Source organism: Diospyros lotus, chromosome 14 (genome assembly GCF_014633365.1).
Source record: "Diospyros lotus cultivar Yz01 chromosome 14, ASM1463336v1, whole genome shotgun sequence".
NCBI classification, from domain to species: domain Eukaryota; kingdom Viridiplantae; phylum Streptophyta; class Magnoliopsida; order Ericales; family Ebenaceae; genus Diospyros; species Diospyros lotus.
Genome location: NC_068351.1, coordinates 430,784 through 447,949, shown reverse-complemented (window position 1 = coordinate 447,949; position 17,166 = coordinate 430,784). Strand labels below are relative to the sequence as shown.

Here is a 17,166-nt window from a genome sequence, read left to right as displayed (position 1 = left end):
AGGGACTGCTCAAATAATTATATGAGTCGTAGATTTTTGTAGGTGCATATGCAATGAATTTAGATTCCCAAAAGAATGTATTTGGTACTGTGTCGTGACGGACCCAACATGCAACTGATGATCCTCGCAATATTGTTCCCATCTGTAGAGTAGTAGTTCATAGATCCTGAGAAGACCATTGGCTTATTGTTCCCACTATTCTTCTTCCTATCCCTGGTTAAAGTATACGATAGAAATTGAAAAAGAATCATTTCTCGGGTTGCCAATAATACCAAGTGGACCACACAGTAAAAGGGAGCTCCTATTAGTAAGCGCATTTGAACAATTGGGCATTTCAAAAGAACCGTTTGGGAACTGGGCATATTTATAAACGGTTCTGGGCATATTTATATATGAGAGTTCGGTGTTTAATAAGCATATAAATATAGTGATGAAGTAGGAAAAGGATGGAAAATGTAGCCAAATGAAGGCAAAATACAGCTCACCAGAATGTAAACCGAAATATGGTGTTGGACGGAATGGTAATATCATTGAGTGAGCGAGCGCACACATACTATATATATATATATGTATAGTTAGGGTACGGTCGCAGCATTCCCAGTAATTATTTTAGAATAGGGCGGGCGGGCTCCCTCTCGCAGTGCTAATATTTTCTTTTCAAAAGTGATGCTGGAAAGGACAAGAACAATTAGGTACAGGTAGTACTAAAAGAAATGTTGGAAATTAAGAGCTTCAATTTGGGCACGACTTGAGAGTTGAATCAAGTCATTCCATCGCCTATAAATCCAAGGCATATCATATGTTTATGGGACAAGTAGTACTCCGAACTGTGCTTCCATGTTCCAATTATGCATCGCGCCCCCCCCCCCCCCCCTCTTTTCTCTCTCTCCCCGTCTCTATCCCTCTCCCTGGTCGTCTTCCTCCTTGTTTGTTTGTTCCCATGAGTTATAATATGATGACTTTGGCTATATGACGCCATGGCCAAGAAGTGACCAAAAGGCCAGACGAGTCCATGGTTGACGATAACAAATGGCGACAGGGCTTTGAAGATACTGTTGAGGTTAAGGGGCTTCTTTTCATTATATATATAAAGAATTTGTTTTAATCCTTTTGTGTTAATGTACAACAACCGAAACCAAGAACCGCTAGCAGCTTGCTCCTCCTCTTGTCGTACCTAGCTGCTAATTCAACAAGCAGCAGCCATCTCGATCCTCTAGCTACCGCTCTCTCTGTCTCCGTCTCTGCCTCTGTGCGACAGAGAGAGTCGCACAGACAGTCAACATGTGCGTTGCTGCGGGCACTGAGGGTAGTGTCAACCACACAGTCGACTCCTCAAAGGACGCTGCGCAGACTGAACAACCCACCGAAGATACATTCTTCCACCGTTCTGCCAATTATCTCCCAGTCACCGAGGTCCTTCTCTCTCTCTCTCTCTCTCTCTCCGTACACACACACACACACACACACACACATATCTACCACTTTCAGGACAGCCATTTTTCACCACCCTGTTTTCCTATTTTTTAGGGTGATTGGAATGGTTTGCTCAGTGCACTTACTAATTGTAATTTCTTTATATATATATATATAATATTTGTTATTTTTTTGGTGTTGATGTAACAACAGGATAAAATGGTAATTCATGTTTGGTTAGATAACATAATTTCGAGCTGTGCACTCCAATTATATATATAAAAAACTTGCAAATTCATGAAACTTTCGACAAAATACAGCATATATATGAGCAGAGTTGCAATATGATTGTGGGCATAAGAAATCTTAACAAACAAAAAAACCTTATATTATATGCAATGCCTAGCTACACCCTCATGGATTGTGGACACATGTACGTATGGGCAGGACAATAACACTGGTATAAAAAAAAAGATTTTAATATAATTATATATGCCATGCTCCCACGATGACTTTGTAACTAAAGTCACTTTTTTTTTAGGTTTCTTTAATATAAAAAATATATATTTTCCCATATTTGCATATAATTAATATATATATATATATGTATTGAGAAGAAAAAAAATGATTATAACAATTTGTATTTGTAAAAATTATTATAAGATTTTGGTGGGGTTAGTGATAGTGATGAGCATAGATCAATTAATTAATTAAGTGCCCATGACCCGAAACTGCAGGCTGTAGAAGAGCTGCAAATGCTTGGCAAGATTGCATGTCCGGTGCTGATGACAACCTTTCTGATTTACTCCAAATCCATAATTTCCATGCTCTTCCTCGGGCGTCTGGGCAAGACGGAGCTCGCTGGCGGCGCTCTGGCTATTGGATTTGCAAACGTGACGGGCTTCTCAGTCATGAAGGGCCTCGCCGTGGCCATGGACCCGATTTGCTCCCAAGCCTTTGGAGCCAAGCGATGGTCCCTTCTCAGCCAGACTTACCTCAAGACTTTCCTCCTCCTCCTCCTCGCCTCTCTCCCCATCTCCATCCTATGGCTTCACGTCGAGAATGTCTTCATCTGGCTTGGCCAAGACCCCGTCATCACCAAAGTCGCCAAGCTTTATCTCATCTTCTCTCTTCCCGAACTAGTAGCCCACGCTCACCTTCTCCCGCTGCGCTCCTTTCTGAGGACCCAGACCCTCAACTCCCCGGCCACTATCGTAGCCACTTGCGCCACAACCCTGCACCTCCCCATCAACTATCTTCTCGTCAAGCACTTGAATTTAGGGGTGAAAGGCATCGCCTTGAGCTCCGTTTGTTATTCAATCAACATGAACATCGGCCTGTTGATCTACATTGCATTTTCCAAAGTGGCCTTAAAGCCGTGGCTTGGCACGACGCTGGTCTCGACCGTTCAAGGCTGGTGGCCGCTGCTCAGCCTGGCCCTGCCCAGCGTTTGTTCCGTGTGCTTGGAGTGGTGGTGGTACGAGATCATTCTCTTTTTAGGCGGCCTCCTAACCAATCCCCAGTCGGCTGTCGCAGCAATGGGTATTCTGATCCAGACCACGGGAGCTATATACATAATCCCGTATTCTCTGAACCTAGCCATATCGCAAAGGGTCGGCCACGAGCTGGGGGCCAGCCAAGAACGTCGAGCACAGAGGGCAGCGATCGTGGGGATAGTGGTGGCGCTTGGGTATGGAGTCACGGCGCTTGGTCTGTCTCTTGCTTTGAGAGGCGTGTGGGGGAAGATCTACACCAATGACTTGCAGACGCTGGCATTGATATCGGCGGCTCTGCCGATTCTAGGGCTGGCGGAAGTTGGGAATGCGCCTCAGACGGCGGCGTGTGGAGTTCTAATAGGATCGGCTCAGCCGAAGGTGGGGGTCAGAGTAAACCTGGCGGCGTTTTACTTGATCGGGCTGCCGGTGGCGGCGTTGTTGGGGTTCAGTTTAAAGATGGGGTTCAATGGGCTGTGGGCAGGGCTAGTGGCGGCGCAGTACTCGTGCGTGGGGATGATGTTGTACACATTGTATCAAATGGATTGGAGATACCAGGCGAAGAGGGCGGAGCAGCTGACTATGGCCGCTGAGGAGGAGAAGGATGCCAAGGTCGACTTGGTGGCGGTGGCGGCCTGATCTTTAATTTCAACACAATAGTCATGTAAATCATCACACCATTTTTTGGTCAAGAAATTTGCAGAATAGAGAGAGTAGCATCGCCGCCATCCATCCCTGTTCTGTTAGTTGGATACGCTTGCTTAATTATTAAATTTTGATTTTGAGCAGCGGGCGCGGTAGTTATTATTATTATTATTTTAAAAAAATTATCAAATTAATTATTTAATTTTTTTATTATTTCAATTATCGATCTGTATTTTAGAGTGAATTTAAATCTAAAAATAAAAAAAAAGTAATTAAATTATCTCATTTCACTTTATCTTTTATTTTTTATATATGTTAAATTGATTTAAAAATAAAAATATAAATATAAATATGGGTTCGGCATTCTAAATTGCAATTTGATTCCGCAGTCTTTATTAAAATGAAATCCAGGTGGAGGGGAGTATCATGGTAGTTCGTTCTGAGATAAGGTCAGTAATTAATTAGCCCAGGCCACGATGGAAGCCCATTGCTGCGTGGGGCGGGGTGTGGGCTTGGAAGCATGAAGGAAGGCCGGCCGGCCCAAACGATGAAGAAAGAAAGAAGAGAAGAGAAGAGAAGAGAAGAAAAGAAAAGGTTGACTACACCTTGTACGTGCCACGTGGGCAGGAAGAAAGAAAGAAATTCCCACGTTTTTCTCTCCAAAGACATAGAGAATCACATCACGGACGGTAGGGTAGGTTTCTCCGCACATCGTTGTCCACGTACGTGTCTTCCACTTAAATCAGTCCAAATTATCAATCCAGTAAATATCAGTTTGCTTGATGGATGCAGCAGCAGGATGAACTAGTTTCTCTTCTCATAAAGATAAAGCACAGGAATATTAAAATAAAAGAAATAACAGGATGATTGATGTTGTCTCTAGCCTATCCTATCCTATCCTATCCTATCCTTGTATATTATTTATATATATATATATATTTCTCAACTGCTAATGGTAACGCTAATGGAACCATCATATTAATATATATATATATATATAATAAGATTAAAAGTAAAAGCATTAAGGTCAAGTTGATGTATAATGTAAGGGCTCCTCCTCCTCCTCCTCATTTGTCAACAGCACGTTTTGGTGACAATTAAATTGACAGAAGCAGCAGCAGCAGCAGCTTCGGTTACCATTACTCAAAAGAATAATATTATTGATATATCTTTATATATATCTTAAATTACATAAAAATGTATCAATAACAAAAATATCTCTTATGAGACGCATAGAAGCGCACGAAGAGATGCATGGTATTTTAGTCATAATATCTTTTATGTCACTTAAGAAATACAAAAATGGTGTACGTGTAACATGATTCTACTTGAAAGTGGACAAAAAAGGAATCAAATAAAATAAAATAAAACAATTTAATTGTATAATAATAATAATAATTATGAATGAGGCAGCCGATAGACAGCGGCCGGCGCAGATGGCAGATGGGAGATGGAGTTCGTATTGGTTTGGTTTGGCTTTGCTGATCCAAGATTCCAACCAAGCAAGCGTCAAGCCGCCTCCTCCTCCTCCTCCTCCTCCTCCTCAACCAAGAACGTCCAAATCACCGATCATGCTTCCGATTCCCCTCTACGTGTCTCTCCATCATTCGCGCTTCCCTTTTCTACCCGACTCCAATCGCATCAAAGCCCTCCACTTTACCACTAATTCTTACTTTCCACCCCACCTATCCTATTTCTTCGTTTCGTTGCTGTGCCTGTAGGTACTGTACACTTTTCTTTTGCTTGCTTGCTTGCTTGCCTGCCTGCCCGACCCTCAGCGGTGAGCAGCAGCTCAGTTATCCTTTCTATGAGATCCTCCTATCCATCTATATGTCACAATCCCAATCTTGGAGGATCTCCATGTAATTTACTTCTTCTTCTTTTTTTCTTCTAAAGAAAAAAATAATAATAATCATTTTTCCGCACTTTAAACCCTGATCGGAACAGATACTCCGAATATCTGCAGTGCAACGCCACCACTACCAGCAAGCAGCTCCATTAGATTAGTGGAGAGAGAGAGAGAGAGAGAGAGAGGAGATGGTTCTGGAGCCATTGAGACAGAGAGTGCACTGTTTTTTGCCATTTTAGGTCTATTTCGATTGATCTCAAGCTCCAGACTTCCATCTCTTTTTATTTTTATATTTTTTTTATGCACTTTACTTATATCTGCGATTATTCTTCCCCCCTTTTTTTCCATGTTTCTTCAGTTCTAGGGTTCTACGACCCTTCCAGTCGAAGTTAAAGCCTCACGAGTTTCAAACGCAGGTTACTTTCCGATAAACAAGCTACTGTTTCCACTTTTCTCAGCAGTTGACGACTCGTTGAGGGAAGAAATCGGTGAGGGATTCGAGGATTTTGCCTTAAAATTGGCGGCCAAGTCTCGTTTCTACGACCTTTTCAATGGTAATTTTTGGTATGGCAGTTGATATGGTAAAGGGGTTTGGGCTTTCTTGTGGTAATTTGACAAGCTAGTATTGGGTAGCAAGAAATGGTTGCCAGGACTTGACCTTTATCGAATTCGTTGGAAATTGGTTGGCATGTAAATAGCTAGCTTGAGAGAAGAAAAACGTTGGTTGAAATGAAGCACTCGGGCATAATTTGAGAGTTGCAGCATGAGTTGCAGCGAGAGGAACAGAGAGGGAGGAGAAGATGGGGAATATGATAAACCAGTTGCACGCAGGTCTGTTGAGGGCGGCCCGAGGTTGGTTTCGCAGAATGGATCAATCACCGCGCCACAATTAACAATTGATCGGAGTTTGCTGGTTGACCCCAAGTTACTTTTTATTGGATCAAAAATTGGCGAGGGAGCCCACGGGAAAGTTTATGAAGGAAGGTTTGTCCAAATTTTCTTTAAAAAACGTTTTGTATCGAAGCTTAAACCTCGCTGTTTGCTCAAGAACTGCTCGTGTGACTCATCGTTACTGTTCTGAAACTGATAACTGTTTTACATGTTTTGGTCAAAGAATATCTTTCAGATTTCTCTATTTTATTATTGAAATAGGACTAGGTGCAAAAGCCATTGTTGGTAGCTTTTGCATTGCATGTCAAGTGTAACTGTATTTACTAGAATGTGAGAAGCTACATCTTGGCTTTACAGGGCAAAGTTACAGATAAGGCCTAAATTTATTTGTTTTGAGATGTTTTAATTTTTGACATCAGTAGACCTGTGTGGCTAACAAAATTATGCGAATTCAGTTCTAGTAGTTTCAGATTTGGCTTCTTGGTTATTTTAGCATACTGGGTTCAGAATTATCTTTGAGCTTTTCAAGTTCAGATGTATTGACAGAAAGACCTGTATTCTTATATATACACATAATATCTTTCTGCTGTTTATTCATGAATTCATATTCTTCTCATCACTAGGCATTTGAACTTATGGAGGTTAAGTTTCATGTCAAGCATGCTAGTCCTTGTTTCCAATTTATAGATACCTTTTGATGACAGTTGATGTGCATTTATCCGTAAATCCTAATGTTATCCCATTATCAAGTATCTCACTCTCCATTTCTAGGTATAGGGATCAAATTGTTGCAATAAAGGTTCTCCATCGTGGAAATACTGTTGAAGAACGGGCTGCACTTGAAAATCGTTTTGCCCGGGAAGTTAATATGATGTCTAGAGTGAAACACGAGAACCTAGTCAAGGTTAGTATCTTTGGATAAATGCATGTCCATTCACTATTCCAGTTTTCTCAAGTTCCGTGTGTACTCATAATAGCTGCTGCAGCTTTTGATACGATGTTCTCATTTTCTTATTTTTCATGTTTATCTTGCTGAGCATAATATATGCTTTTGCAGTTTATTGGAGCTTGTAAGGATCCTTTAATGGTCATAGTTACAGAACTGTTGCCCGGGATGTCACTGCGGAAGTATTTAATCAGTATTCGTCCTAAACAACTTGACCTGCAAGTGGCAATCAGTTATGCCCTTGATGTTGCTCGAGCCATGGATTGTCTTCATGCCAATGGGATTATACACAGAGATTTGAAACCTGGTACCGTATGGCTAGTTAAGCTGTATGGTTTTACTTGCTTTGAATTATGTTAAATTTTGCAATGTAAAATGAACTCAATTCGTTGGCCCATGTTAGAAACTGGTTATTGGGAGTTATCTGTCAACTCTCAAATAAATAGACAGCTTTGTATCCTAATCTTCTCCTGCTTCTGCCTTTATATATATATATATTCCTTAGTTAAATAAAGCTTGGTGAATTTCGCATCATCTTTGAAGGAACAAAATTTCATAGGAAGAATACTGAAGATCAATGTGATGAGGCAAATTCAAGTTTTCTTCAACTTAAATAGTAGCTGCTTTTTCCCTTAATATGAAACACTACAAGGCCTTGTATATCTAGTTTGTTTGGAGTTTATTTGATGCCTCAATGCTATTGGCATCTGTCCTCATGACCACGGTTTTTCTCATCCAGTTCCAGCAAGCCTATCTGAATTGCAAATGGGAAAGAAAAAGCGAGAAGGTTGTCCACGTGTAAATATGATTAGCTTACTTGGATATACACACAAACACTATATATAGAATTCTGTACTTACTTTTGGAGTTTGAGTTTTCAATGCTAATAAGTTGATGTAATTGTCAGATCAAGAACTGATATTGGGTTACTATTTCCTCAAGTATGTAAGTCAGTTTGTAGCTCTATGTCTGTGATTTATTCCATACACTAATGGATTACATGTACTAATGCAGACAATTTGTTGCTTACTGCTGGTCAGAAGTCTGTAAAGCTTGCAGATTTTGGACTTGCAAGGGAAGAATCTGTAACTGAGATGATGACTGCTGAAACTGGAACTTACCGTTGGATGGCTCCTGAGGTTTGTGCCTTTTTGCTTGTGCTAGTGGGTAGAAGGATTTCTTTACTCTCAATATGCAGTTTAACTCTCTTTGTCTATCAACATTTAGATTTTCTGATCCTGTACTATATCAGGTATCGATTAGCTTCTCAAATATATTAGGTAACCAATTGGTGAAGGCTGGTTGCAAGTTAGAAACTAAAATTATGTTAAGTTGGAGATGGTTTAGGCGCCCATATCTTAGAATAATTTATTCTGTGCAAGGCACATTTATATTATGATGTTCACTTCCTCGTCCAGTTTTTGTCTATACTTTAATTGATATTCATACTTATTAGTGCTGTTTGTTATTCTGCTACTGATAAATATTAAATATAAACTCTGATAGATCCCTTTATTTTCTAGCTCATGCTTGATGGTTTTTGGATTGAAGTCTTGAGTGAATGCTTCAGTGCATTTTCATTTTTAACTTGTTATTGGCATTCAGAAATGACATTCACAGAGAGGTAGCTTGATCAAAGTGCATTGTAGATGTACTTAGTCAATCATTTGTTGGCCCAAATTTGTGTTATTATGTGAGTAATCCAAATAATTAAGGGGTTGCAAAGATCAGAATATGATTACTTCCATTAACTTTGTGATGGTGGACTTATTTACTTTAGTCATTCGTATTTACTTTAGCAACAAGGGTCCAGCATAAATTCATGGTTAAAGACCAACAAGGGGACGTGACGATGCAATAATTATTGCCTTAATTTTCACCTTATTATATGTACATATAGTTGTACCATGATATTAATAGATCATTTCACACATTCTTCATGTTATAAGCAGTATTGACCCATTTTTTCTATAAATATGTTTTTCCAGTAAGCTATTTTCTGAACAGGTTGCAGATTATCTGCTCTAGACTTTCTAAACAAAAAATCTAAAGAAGGAATTAAAGTGAATCCATGTTATTTTAGTATCGTATCTGAAGTTATTTTCTTCAAAGTTGTCATACCCTTTCAGGTTTGTTGTGTTTGAATGATGGTCATGTGTCCTTGTGTTCAAAACGTTTCCAAGAAGACACTTTGCAGCCATGCGCGCCAGTGCTTTGAAATAAAGTGGATAATTCTTTTCCTTCTATATCTTTTCTCCTTGTTGCATCCTCTCTGTTTTTTTCTACCTTTACTGGAATAATCAGGTTAATGCATCCATCTTGAGTCTACCTGTCTTTTCTTTTAGCATGGCACAGGGCAAGTTAGTTTCCTGTTTTGCGACAGCATCATTTTATTATGTATTGCTATAGCCTACTGGCTTCTTTGTTAATTTCCCCTAATTTGCTCATGGCACTATATAAGTCCTGTTCAATGTATCTCTTTTCACTATGAACCTTAATTTGATCTTGCAGCTATACAGTACAGTGACGTTGCGTCAGGGGGAGAAGAAGCATTACAATAACAAGGTTGATGTTTACAGCTTTGGCATTGTCCTGTGGGAACTGATAACTAACCGCCTGCCATTTGAAGGCATGTCCAACTTGCAGGCTGCTTATGCTGCTGCTTTTAAGGTCTGGAAAAATTCTCAATAACCTATCTTCTTCGTCATTCCCCCCCCTCCCTTCCCCCCAAAAAGAAAAGAGCTGGGCTGCTGTTTAAAATGTCTTTGTTTGTTGATGCGGGGATGGCTTTTATTTTTGGATTAAGATTCACATATGTGAGCTACTTTTGACTTTAATTTAATGGTCATCTAACACACTAATGTTAGACAAACCAACCATCTTCCCACTGATTGTGTAGTTCACACACAAATTGTGCCGGTTGGGTATTTACAAGTAGTTATGCTAGTTATGCCCCATGTGTGGGAAGTTATTAGCCCATCAATTTTTGCACCTCTACATATCAATACAGGCACATGCATACACAAATTCCCCTGAATACCCTAGGAGCTTCTAGTTGTATGGATTATGTCTTCTTTCCTTCCTAAGGGAAGGGAAGGTAAAGTAATCTTGCTAGGAGATAAAAGGAAGAGAAGCTGCATATGAAAGAAAAGGGTGGGGAGGGGAGAGGGCAGAAATAACCATTCAGCTCTTGCTTTTTCCTGAGAGGGAAAAATTTGAAAGTCTTATTCCCTTTTGTTTTCTCCAAGTTAGTCAAACAAGAGCACAACTTCCATTTTAAATTATTGATTGTTCTCTCCAACCAAAAGTAGCTAAAACTATGGTTTTGGGCCTTGGAATTTTCTCTTTTCAACTGTGCAAATCGTTTGCTTAAATATTTTTCTTCTACACCCTGTTTTTGGGACTCATGTCCATAAACCTACCTGATGTTATACTTCTGTGTGTCAAGCTTTGTTGACCTTTTTTATTTTGTCCAACTGGTCTGCTCTGAACGTATTCTTCGAACCTTTGTGTCAAAGAATGCTACCGCATAAAAGGATAAGAACACTAAATAAACTCACTTAGAATTACTATCAATCTAGGAACCTAATTCTTGTTGTCTCAGACTTTGAATGCTATAATAGGGATAAGAAAAATAAACATGATCATCTCCAACACTTGGGGCTACCTCAAGAACATTCATATATAACCAATATAGCTAGTAGCTTTTCGAACTGCTCAAATCATTTACGTTCAAGCCCATAATCTGTTGTAATTGGCAAGTTAGCTGCCATATTGTATGTGCACATGTATTTCGTTACTCTTCTAAAATGTGGGCATGGGACACATTGCCTGGGTCCTCCATAATTTCTGCTGTTATGCATCTGGCATCTTGGAATGTTGCTTTGGCCAAAATCTCTTAGCATCATGTTAGTGCGTTCATTAGGAGTAATATTACTCTTAAGGCATTTGAACTGGGGAATGTCTTTTATCTACAAATGCATATGATTACCAACTTTTTATTTTATTGCTAATAGCTTGGTCGTATGAAAATGCAGCAGGAGAGGCCTAGTCTTCCAGAGGATGTATCCCCTGAGCTTGCATTCATCATACAGTCCTGTTGGGTTGAGGATCCAAATATGCGACCCAGTTTTAGCCAAATCATCCGCTTGCTGAATTCATTTCTTTTCACATTGACTCCAAATTTACCATCCTTGCCTCAATCTGATGCGGCAGAGGTTGCCATGACGAGTAACGGTGTCATGACAGAGCTATCTTCGCGAGCAAGAGGGAAATTTAGTTTTCTTCGACAACTTTTTGCCGCAAAGAGGACAAGGAATTTACAGTGAGCAGTCAAGTTTTGAGGTCTCATTTTGTTGAATATCAAAAGAGAAAAAGTTATATATGTAAATGAACTCGTGAATCATATTACCTGAGAGCCACAGTGATTAGATGATGAATCCTCAAATAGATATGATGCCCCCAGGGGAAAGTCATTGAGAAATAAATAGTAACCACAACACAGACCTAACCTAAGATCTTGTACTTGACTTTTGCTGTAAAGGAGGAGACGCTCTTTTCATTTTCCTGTCCATAACAACAATGTTGCCTAGCTAGTATTTGAAATGCTGCTCTCAAGTCTATTTAACTTTTTTGTTTCCAGATGATTGTTTTTGTTTTGTTATAGAAATTGAATTTGTTGTTGGTCTTGTCACTTTGTGTTGCCATCTTCAATGGAAATTGGATAGTGCGGGTAAAAATATTCTGGTGTGTTGCTGCTGCTGCTGCTGCTGCTGCTGTTGCTCATTCATGAGTGTAACTTATACATGAATTCCATGGCGGGTAATACAGCTTGTATTTTTGGGATCATTGCTTTTACACGACTTTCAGTATTTATGCTCTTAATTACATGGATAAATCGCAGCTTGCTTCTCAGCTAATCAAATGTTGGTTATGAAGAAGAAGAAGAGGAGGAAGAGCTCATTTGGTTGGATTTGAACAACGTGGACGTGGACGAGCCTCGCACCTTCCCGTTATACCGAGCATCAGTAGTACTCAACAAAAATGCTAGGCTAATGGCTGGCTAAGAAATTGACCAGACGGCAGGCACAATAGCTTCCTGACACGTGCCCCCTCAGACGGGACGTGGTACGGTCACAGGTTGCCTGTCAAGTGTCAATCAATTACGCTGCCTTTGAAGTCTGAAGGTGGTGGTGGTGGTGGTGGAAGGTTGAATGTAATAAATTTATAAAGAACGTACGGTGGATATTGCCCCTTCTGTAAGTAAATGATGCATAGATTTTTCTTTTTATTTTTTTTTACAGTAAAGTAAGCACGCAGCCTCTTCGTTTTTACCACATGTTATACATACATGTATGTATGTAAGTCGGCCCTGGAAAGGAGGAATCAGATCAGATCACAGCAGAGCATTAATTCAACCCAACCACCAAAAACAAACAAACAATTCATCAGCCACCTCCCAAGCAGTACGGACTGTTGCAGTCACGTCATATTTTCACTCCCAAAACTTATATTTTTACCTCTCTATTTTTTTTTTAAAAAAAAGAGTTAAAAGTAGAAGAAAAGAATATGAATTCGTAATAATATTTTCACTTCACATGCCACTGCCACTGCCACTGCCACTGGTACCACTCTAATTTTATATATATAATTAAGATATACTACCGACCATGCATCCTAATTTCAATTCATATATCAGCATTTCAAATCAGGATTGATATCTCGCTCGCATCAGACATTTTATGTTGTTGATGCTGCGGGCCCACCCCCCCAAATCCCAATCCCCACACCCACATACATGCATGCATACATATAATTTTATATATTACTATGTAAATAAATTATTAATTTTAATTTATTTAGTTAAAGTTATAGTTACTTTAATAATTATAATTATAATTAATAATTTATTTTGTTAATCATAACAAAATTTATATACATTTTCACATTTTTAACTATATTTGTGAAATAGGAGTGTAATCGAATCAATCAAATTATTTAAAGAGGTTTAACGTGATTTAATTTGAAGGGTCAAAATAAGAGTCTAATTAAATGGGGGTTTTAAGTATATTTATTAGCTGGACTGAGTCAGTATCGAACAACATAAACGATTCGATATTTTTAAATTTATTTGATTGGAGCATCTATTCGATCGGGTTGATTTGGTTTTAAAAAAAAAATTGATCTGTTCAATATGAGTAATTTGATCCATTCGATCGAGTTAGATATTGATGTAATCGAATCGATCGAATTACTCAAATTGAATAGATCAAATTTTTTTTAAGACCGAATCAACTCAATCGAGTAGATACTCAAACAAAATAAATTGAAAAATTAAAAATATCAAATCGTTTATGTTGCTTGACACTGACATAATCTAGTCAATAACAAACTTAAAATCCCTTTAATTAGACCGCCTAGTTCAACACTCAAATTAAATCACGTCAAACTCTTCTTAGTAATTTGATCGATTCAGTTACACTCTTATCTAACAAACATAATTAAAAAAGATATAAAATATGTATAAATTTTATTATAATTAAAAAAATAAATAAATTATTAATTATGGTTATAATTATAATTATTAAAGTAACTATAACTATAACTTTAATTGAATAAATTAGAATTAATAATTTATTTAGAAAATAATTTATAATAATATTTAAAAAATATAAAATTATATGTATGTATGCATGTATGTACTTTGGGGGGGGGGGGGGGGGGGGGGTGGTGGTAATGTTGGGCGGGCACTGGCAGGAGATCAATTTGACACCTTCTTCAGCTTTATTGGGAACTTAATTAAGTTATTGGTCAACAGCTAGTAGCTAGCTACTACTCTCTCGATTCCTGTGCCTAATTAATTCATTCATTGGTTAATTTACTGAGATTAAAACGCATTTGCGTGCATTTTCTAGCTAGGATACCAAGTCAGTCAATCTTCAGTTACTATATATATATATATAATAATATAGTAATAAAAAATGAAAGAAAATCTTCGGACGAAGATGATGTTTTGTTCTAGCTAGCTAGTTCCTGGCTGGTAATTAATTAAGAGAAGATAAGACAAGACAAGACGCTGTGTTCATCCGTCAGTCAGACTGATCAGACATAAATAGTGCAAGTAGTCTGATCCTGTAAAAAGTTGAAAGTAATCAAGAAGAAGAAGAGGAAGAAGTTGTAATTCAAAGTATCCAATTTAATTCCCTCACCTACCACCCAACCTCATGCTCTCTCTATACGTACTCTATATAAACCCCCCCCCCCCAGCCAAGCCAAACATACAAACTCCTCTATTTATTTCTCGACTAATCCTCTCCACCCTTGCTATACATTGCTAGCCAGTAGAAGATAAAGCAAGTACAAAATGGTGAGGCTTGGGTATGTGGCTGTCATGGTGTACATGTGCATGCTGGCTGTGGCACCCAGTTGCCAGGCGGCTGTAAACTGCGGGATGGTGGCGACGGACCTGGCGCCGTGCCTGGATTACCTGAGGGGCGGTGCAAGCGTGCCGGCGGGGTGCTGCGATGGGGTGAGGAACCTCTACAGCCAGGCCCAGACCACTGCTGACCGCCAGAACGCTTGCAAGTGCATGAAGTCGGCGGCTCTCGCTGTCACCGGTATCAATCTCAACAATGCCTCTAACCTTCCCAAGATATGCGGCGTCAACATTGCCTACAAGATCACCCCCTCCATTGACTGCACCAAGTACGTCACTAATTAATCCGTCTCTCTCTGATCTATTCAACACACACACACACACACACACATATACATACAAGTGCTGGTTTTTCTCTGTTCTTCATTAATTAATGAGTGGGGTTTATAGCAGGTTAGTTATATAGCTGATCTTTGTTATGTGATGATCGATGTTGCAGGGTGCAGTGATGATGAAGATGATTAAGGACGATATATGTAGCTATAAGTCTATGATTATGAATAAAGATCGGAGGAGCTCGATCCGCTCCCCAGTAAGTCCTACTGGGGGGGGCTTGGCGAGCCTTCGTAGCTTTAGGTGTTGTGATGATGAGTACTGGACTCTATCTGCAGTACCGTCTGGCCTAGCTAGCTAGTCTGTCCTCCTTCGCTTTCGAAGCTTGAAGCACTTGGTTATCTGTTTTGTGGTCCCATGCATGTTCCAATGTGATTGTCTACGTATAATGCACATCTATATGCTACTAATCTATGCTCTTCTCATTCCCTCTCTGCTCAAGATATTACGGAAACTATATATATATATCTATAGAGAGAGAGAGAGGATTATATATCGACAAAGAGTTAAGCTAATCGATGAGCAAATCTCAAAGCATTAATTAAAACCAATACATTCTCAGGAAATTAATTATTGATAATGTACGTAGTAATCGCAACCGTCAAAAAAAAGTTGGGACCCTCCAATCTAATGATTACCCCCCGGCCCATATGTCATCTGCGTGTCCATGGAAGCATCGACCCATTCGTACGTACGGTCGACATTAATTTAGTGATCAGGATTCTTGACCACAACTTCCTAAGCCCTCTGCACGATCCCAACTGAATGTTCCACCGCCCACTAAATTATTTTATTTATTCTTAATGCTGCTTGTGGACAATATATATTTTGAAAGTAATTAGTCAATATAATATTTTAAAGTACCTTTTATAAAAATATCGCATTTGTATAAGAAAATATAGCTTGCAGGATTGTACATATTATCAGAGGTTCCCGACAAGCATAAATTTGTAAATATATTTAATAGTTTATAGTATATATATTTATTTACAAATTTACTAATATACCTAACAAGATATATGTATACATATATATAAATGATTTGGGGCATGTTAGTAATATTTGAAAAGGCACAATATATGCTTATGGGTCAGGCATTTAGCTGGGGGAACGGTAGCATCGCATAATAGGAAACTATACATTAAAGAATGGCTTGGAAGTTGGTGGTCCGTACCCAGTACGTATCAGTAATTTAGTGGCTTAGTTGTGGGTTTAATCAATATATACGGACCCAGTACATACCAGTAAAGTTAATAAAATGCATTTTTATTGATGAAGAAGGGCAGGTGGGTTTGTTTCCAACTGCCAACAGTTTTTTACTTGTACTATATATGCTACGTACGTACGCACAACATTATTGTTGACAAGGTCGGGAAGTTTTCAGATCATTTTTACATACATATATATATAATATAAATGTGGTTTCCGATCTACGTAACTCTTTGGATATTTACAAAAAGTTTTATTTTTTTTAAGCTAAAAGAAATATTTGGATATATATATATATATATAAAACAAGTAGCTGTCATGTCAAATGTAAATGAAAAGAATGTGGTGCCCTGGAAGCATCCCACAAAGTTAATTTTGCGAGAGAATACCACGGCATTTGCCTACTTGGCTAGGTAAAGAAATCTCGTCCAGATTGTTTTATATATATATATATATAGTTTCAAAGATATTTGCCGAGCTAACTAGGCTGCTCTCGTAGAAAGATACCGAGACCGAATAAATAGTGTCTGTGAATGAATATATATGTGTGCATATAATATATATATATATAGGGCAGATAAAATATATTTGTTTCCACTAGCTAGCTAGCATCTAGCTAACCTCGAATCTTGTTTGCCAAACATATAGAACCCAACAAGAGTCTTGTAGATGAGTTGAAACCACTCCGGAAGTGCTTTGTCAACTCACATGTGCACACGCAGAGGATTATGTTAATTAATTAAGGTTTGTGTTTGGTGCTGCGAATTAAGCTTTCTGGTTTAAACAACCTTAATCATGGTTTAGTCAGGCAGGAGCTAGCTGCTACAATGATGATCATAGACCTGTGTGTCTCTTTGTATGCTAGCTACGCCACACTAGCACCCCCCCCCCCCCCCCCCCCCCCCCCCACACACACACACACATATATATATATATATGTTTTGGCCACAAA

At 38.8% G+C, this 17,166-nt stretch overlaps 3 protein-coding genes across 6 annotated transcripts; all 3 read left to right on the top strand.

Annotated features, from left to right (window-relative positions):
- The first annotated feature begins 864 nt into the window (after positions 1-864).
- On the top strand, positions 865-3,755 carry LOC127790480 (protein DETOXIFICATION 53-like). Its single transcript, XM_052320013.1, has 2 exons — positions 865-1,413; positions 2,151-3,755. The coding sequence occupies exons 1-2, from the start codon at positions 1,282-1,284 to the stop codon at positions 3,543-3,545; spliced, it is 1,527 nt and encodes a 508-aa protein (XP_052175973.1). The 5' UTR covers positions 865-1,281; the 3' UTR covers positions 3,546-3,755.
- A 1,523-nt stretch (positions 3,756-5,278) lies between these two features.
- On the top strand, positions 5,279-11,880 carry LOC127790352 (serine/threonine-protein kinase STY13). 4 transcript variants are annotated; one of them, XM_052319821.1, is made up of 7 exons: positions 5,279-5,639; positions 5,759-6,384; positions 7,069-7,195; positions 7,349-7,544; positions 8,252-8,376; positions 9,749-9,907; positions 11,275-11,880. In XM_052319821.1, the coding sequence occupies exons 2-7, from the start codon at positions 6,164-6,166 to the stop codon at positions 11,563-11,565; spliced, it is 1,119 nt and encodes a 372-aa protein (XP_052175781.1). In that variant the 5' UTR covers positions 5,279-5,639; positions 5,759-6,163; the 3' UTR covers positions 11,566-11,880. The 4 variants fall into 4 exon arrangements, with proteins under 4 accessions (XP_052175781.1, XP_052175780.1, XP_052175779.1 ...); XM_052319820.1 differs by having other exon boundaries at positions 7,063-7,195; positions 11,278-11,880; XM_052319819.1 differs by having other exon boundaries at positions 5,280-5,639; positions 5,817-6,384; positions 7,063-7,195.
- A 2,627-nt stretch (positions 11,881-14,507) lies between these two features.
- On the top strand, positions 14,508-15,433 carry LOC127790354 (non-specific lipid-transfer protein 1-like). The gene is made up of 2 exons (XM_052319824.1): positions 14,508-14,941; positions 15,112-15,433. The coding sequence occupies exons 1-2, from the start codon at positions 14,601-14,603 to the stop codon at positions 15,119-15,121; spliced, it is 351 nt and encodes a 116-aa protein (XP_052175784.1). The 5' UTR covers positions 14,508-14,600; the 3' UTR covers positions 15,122-15,433.
- Positions 15,434-17,166: the final 1,733 nt, after the last annotated feature.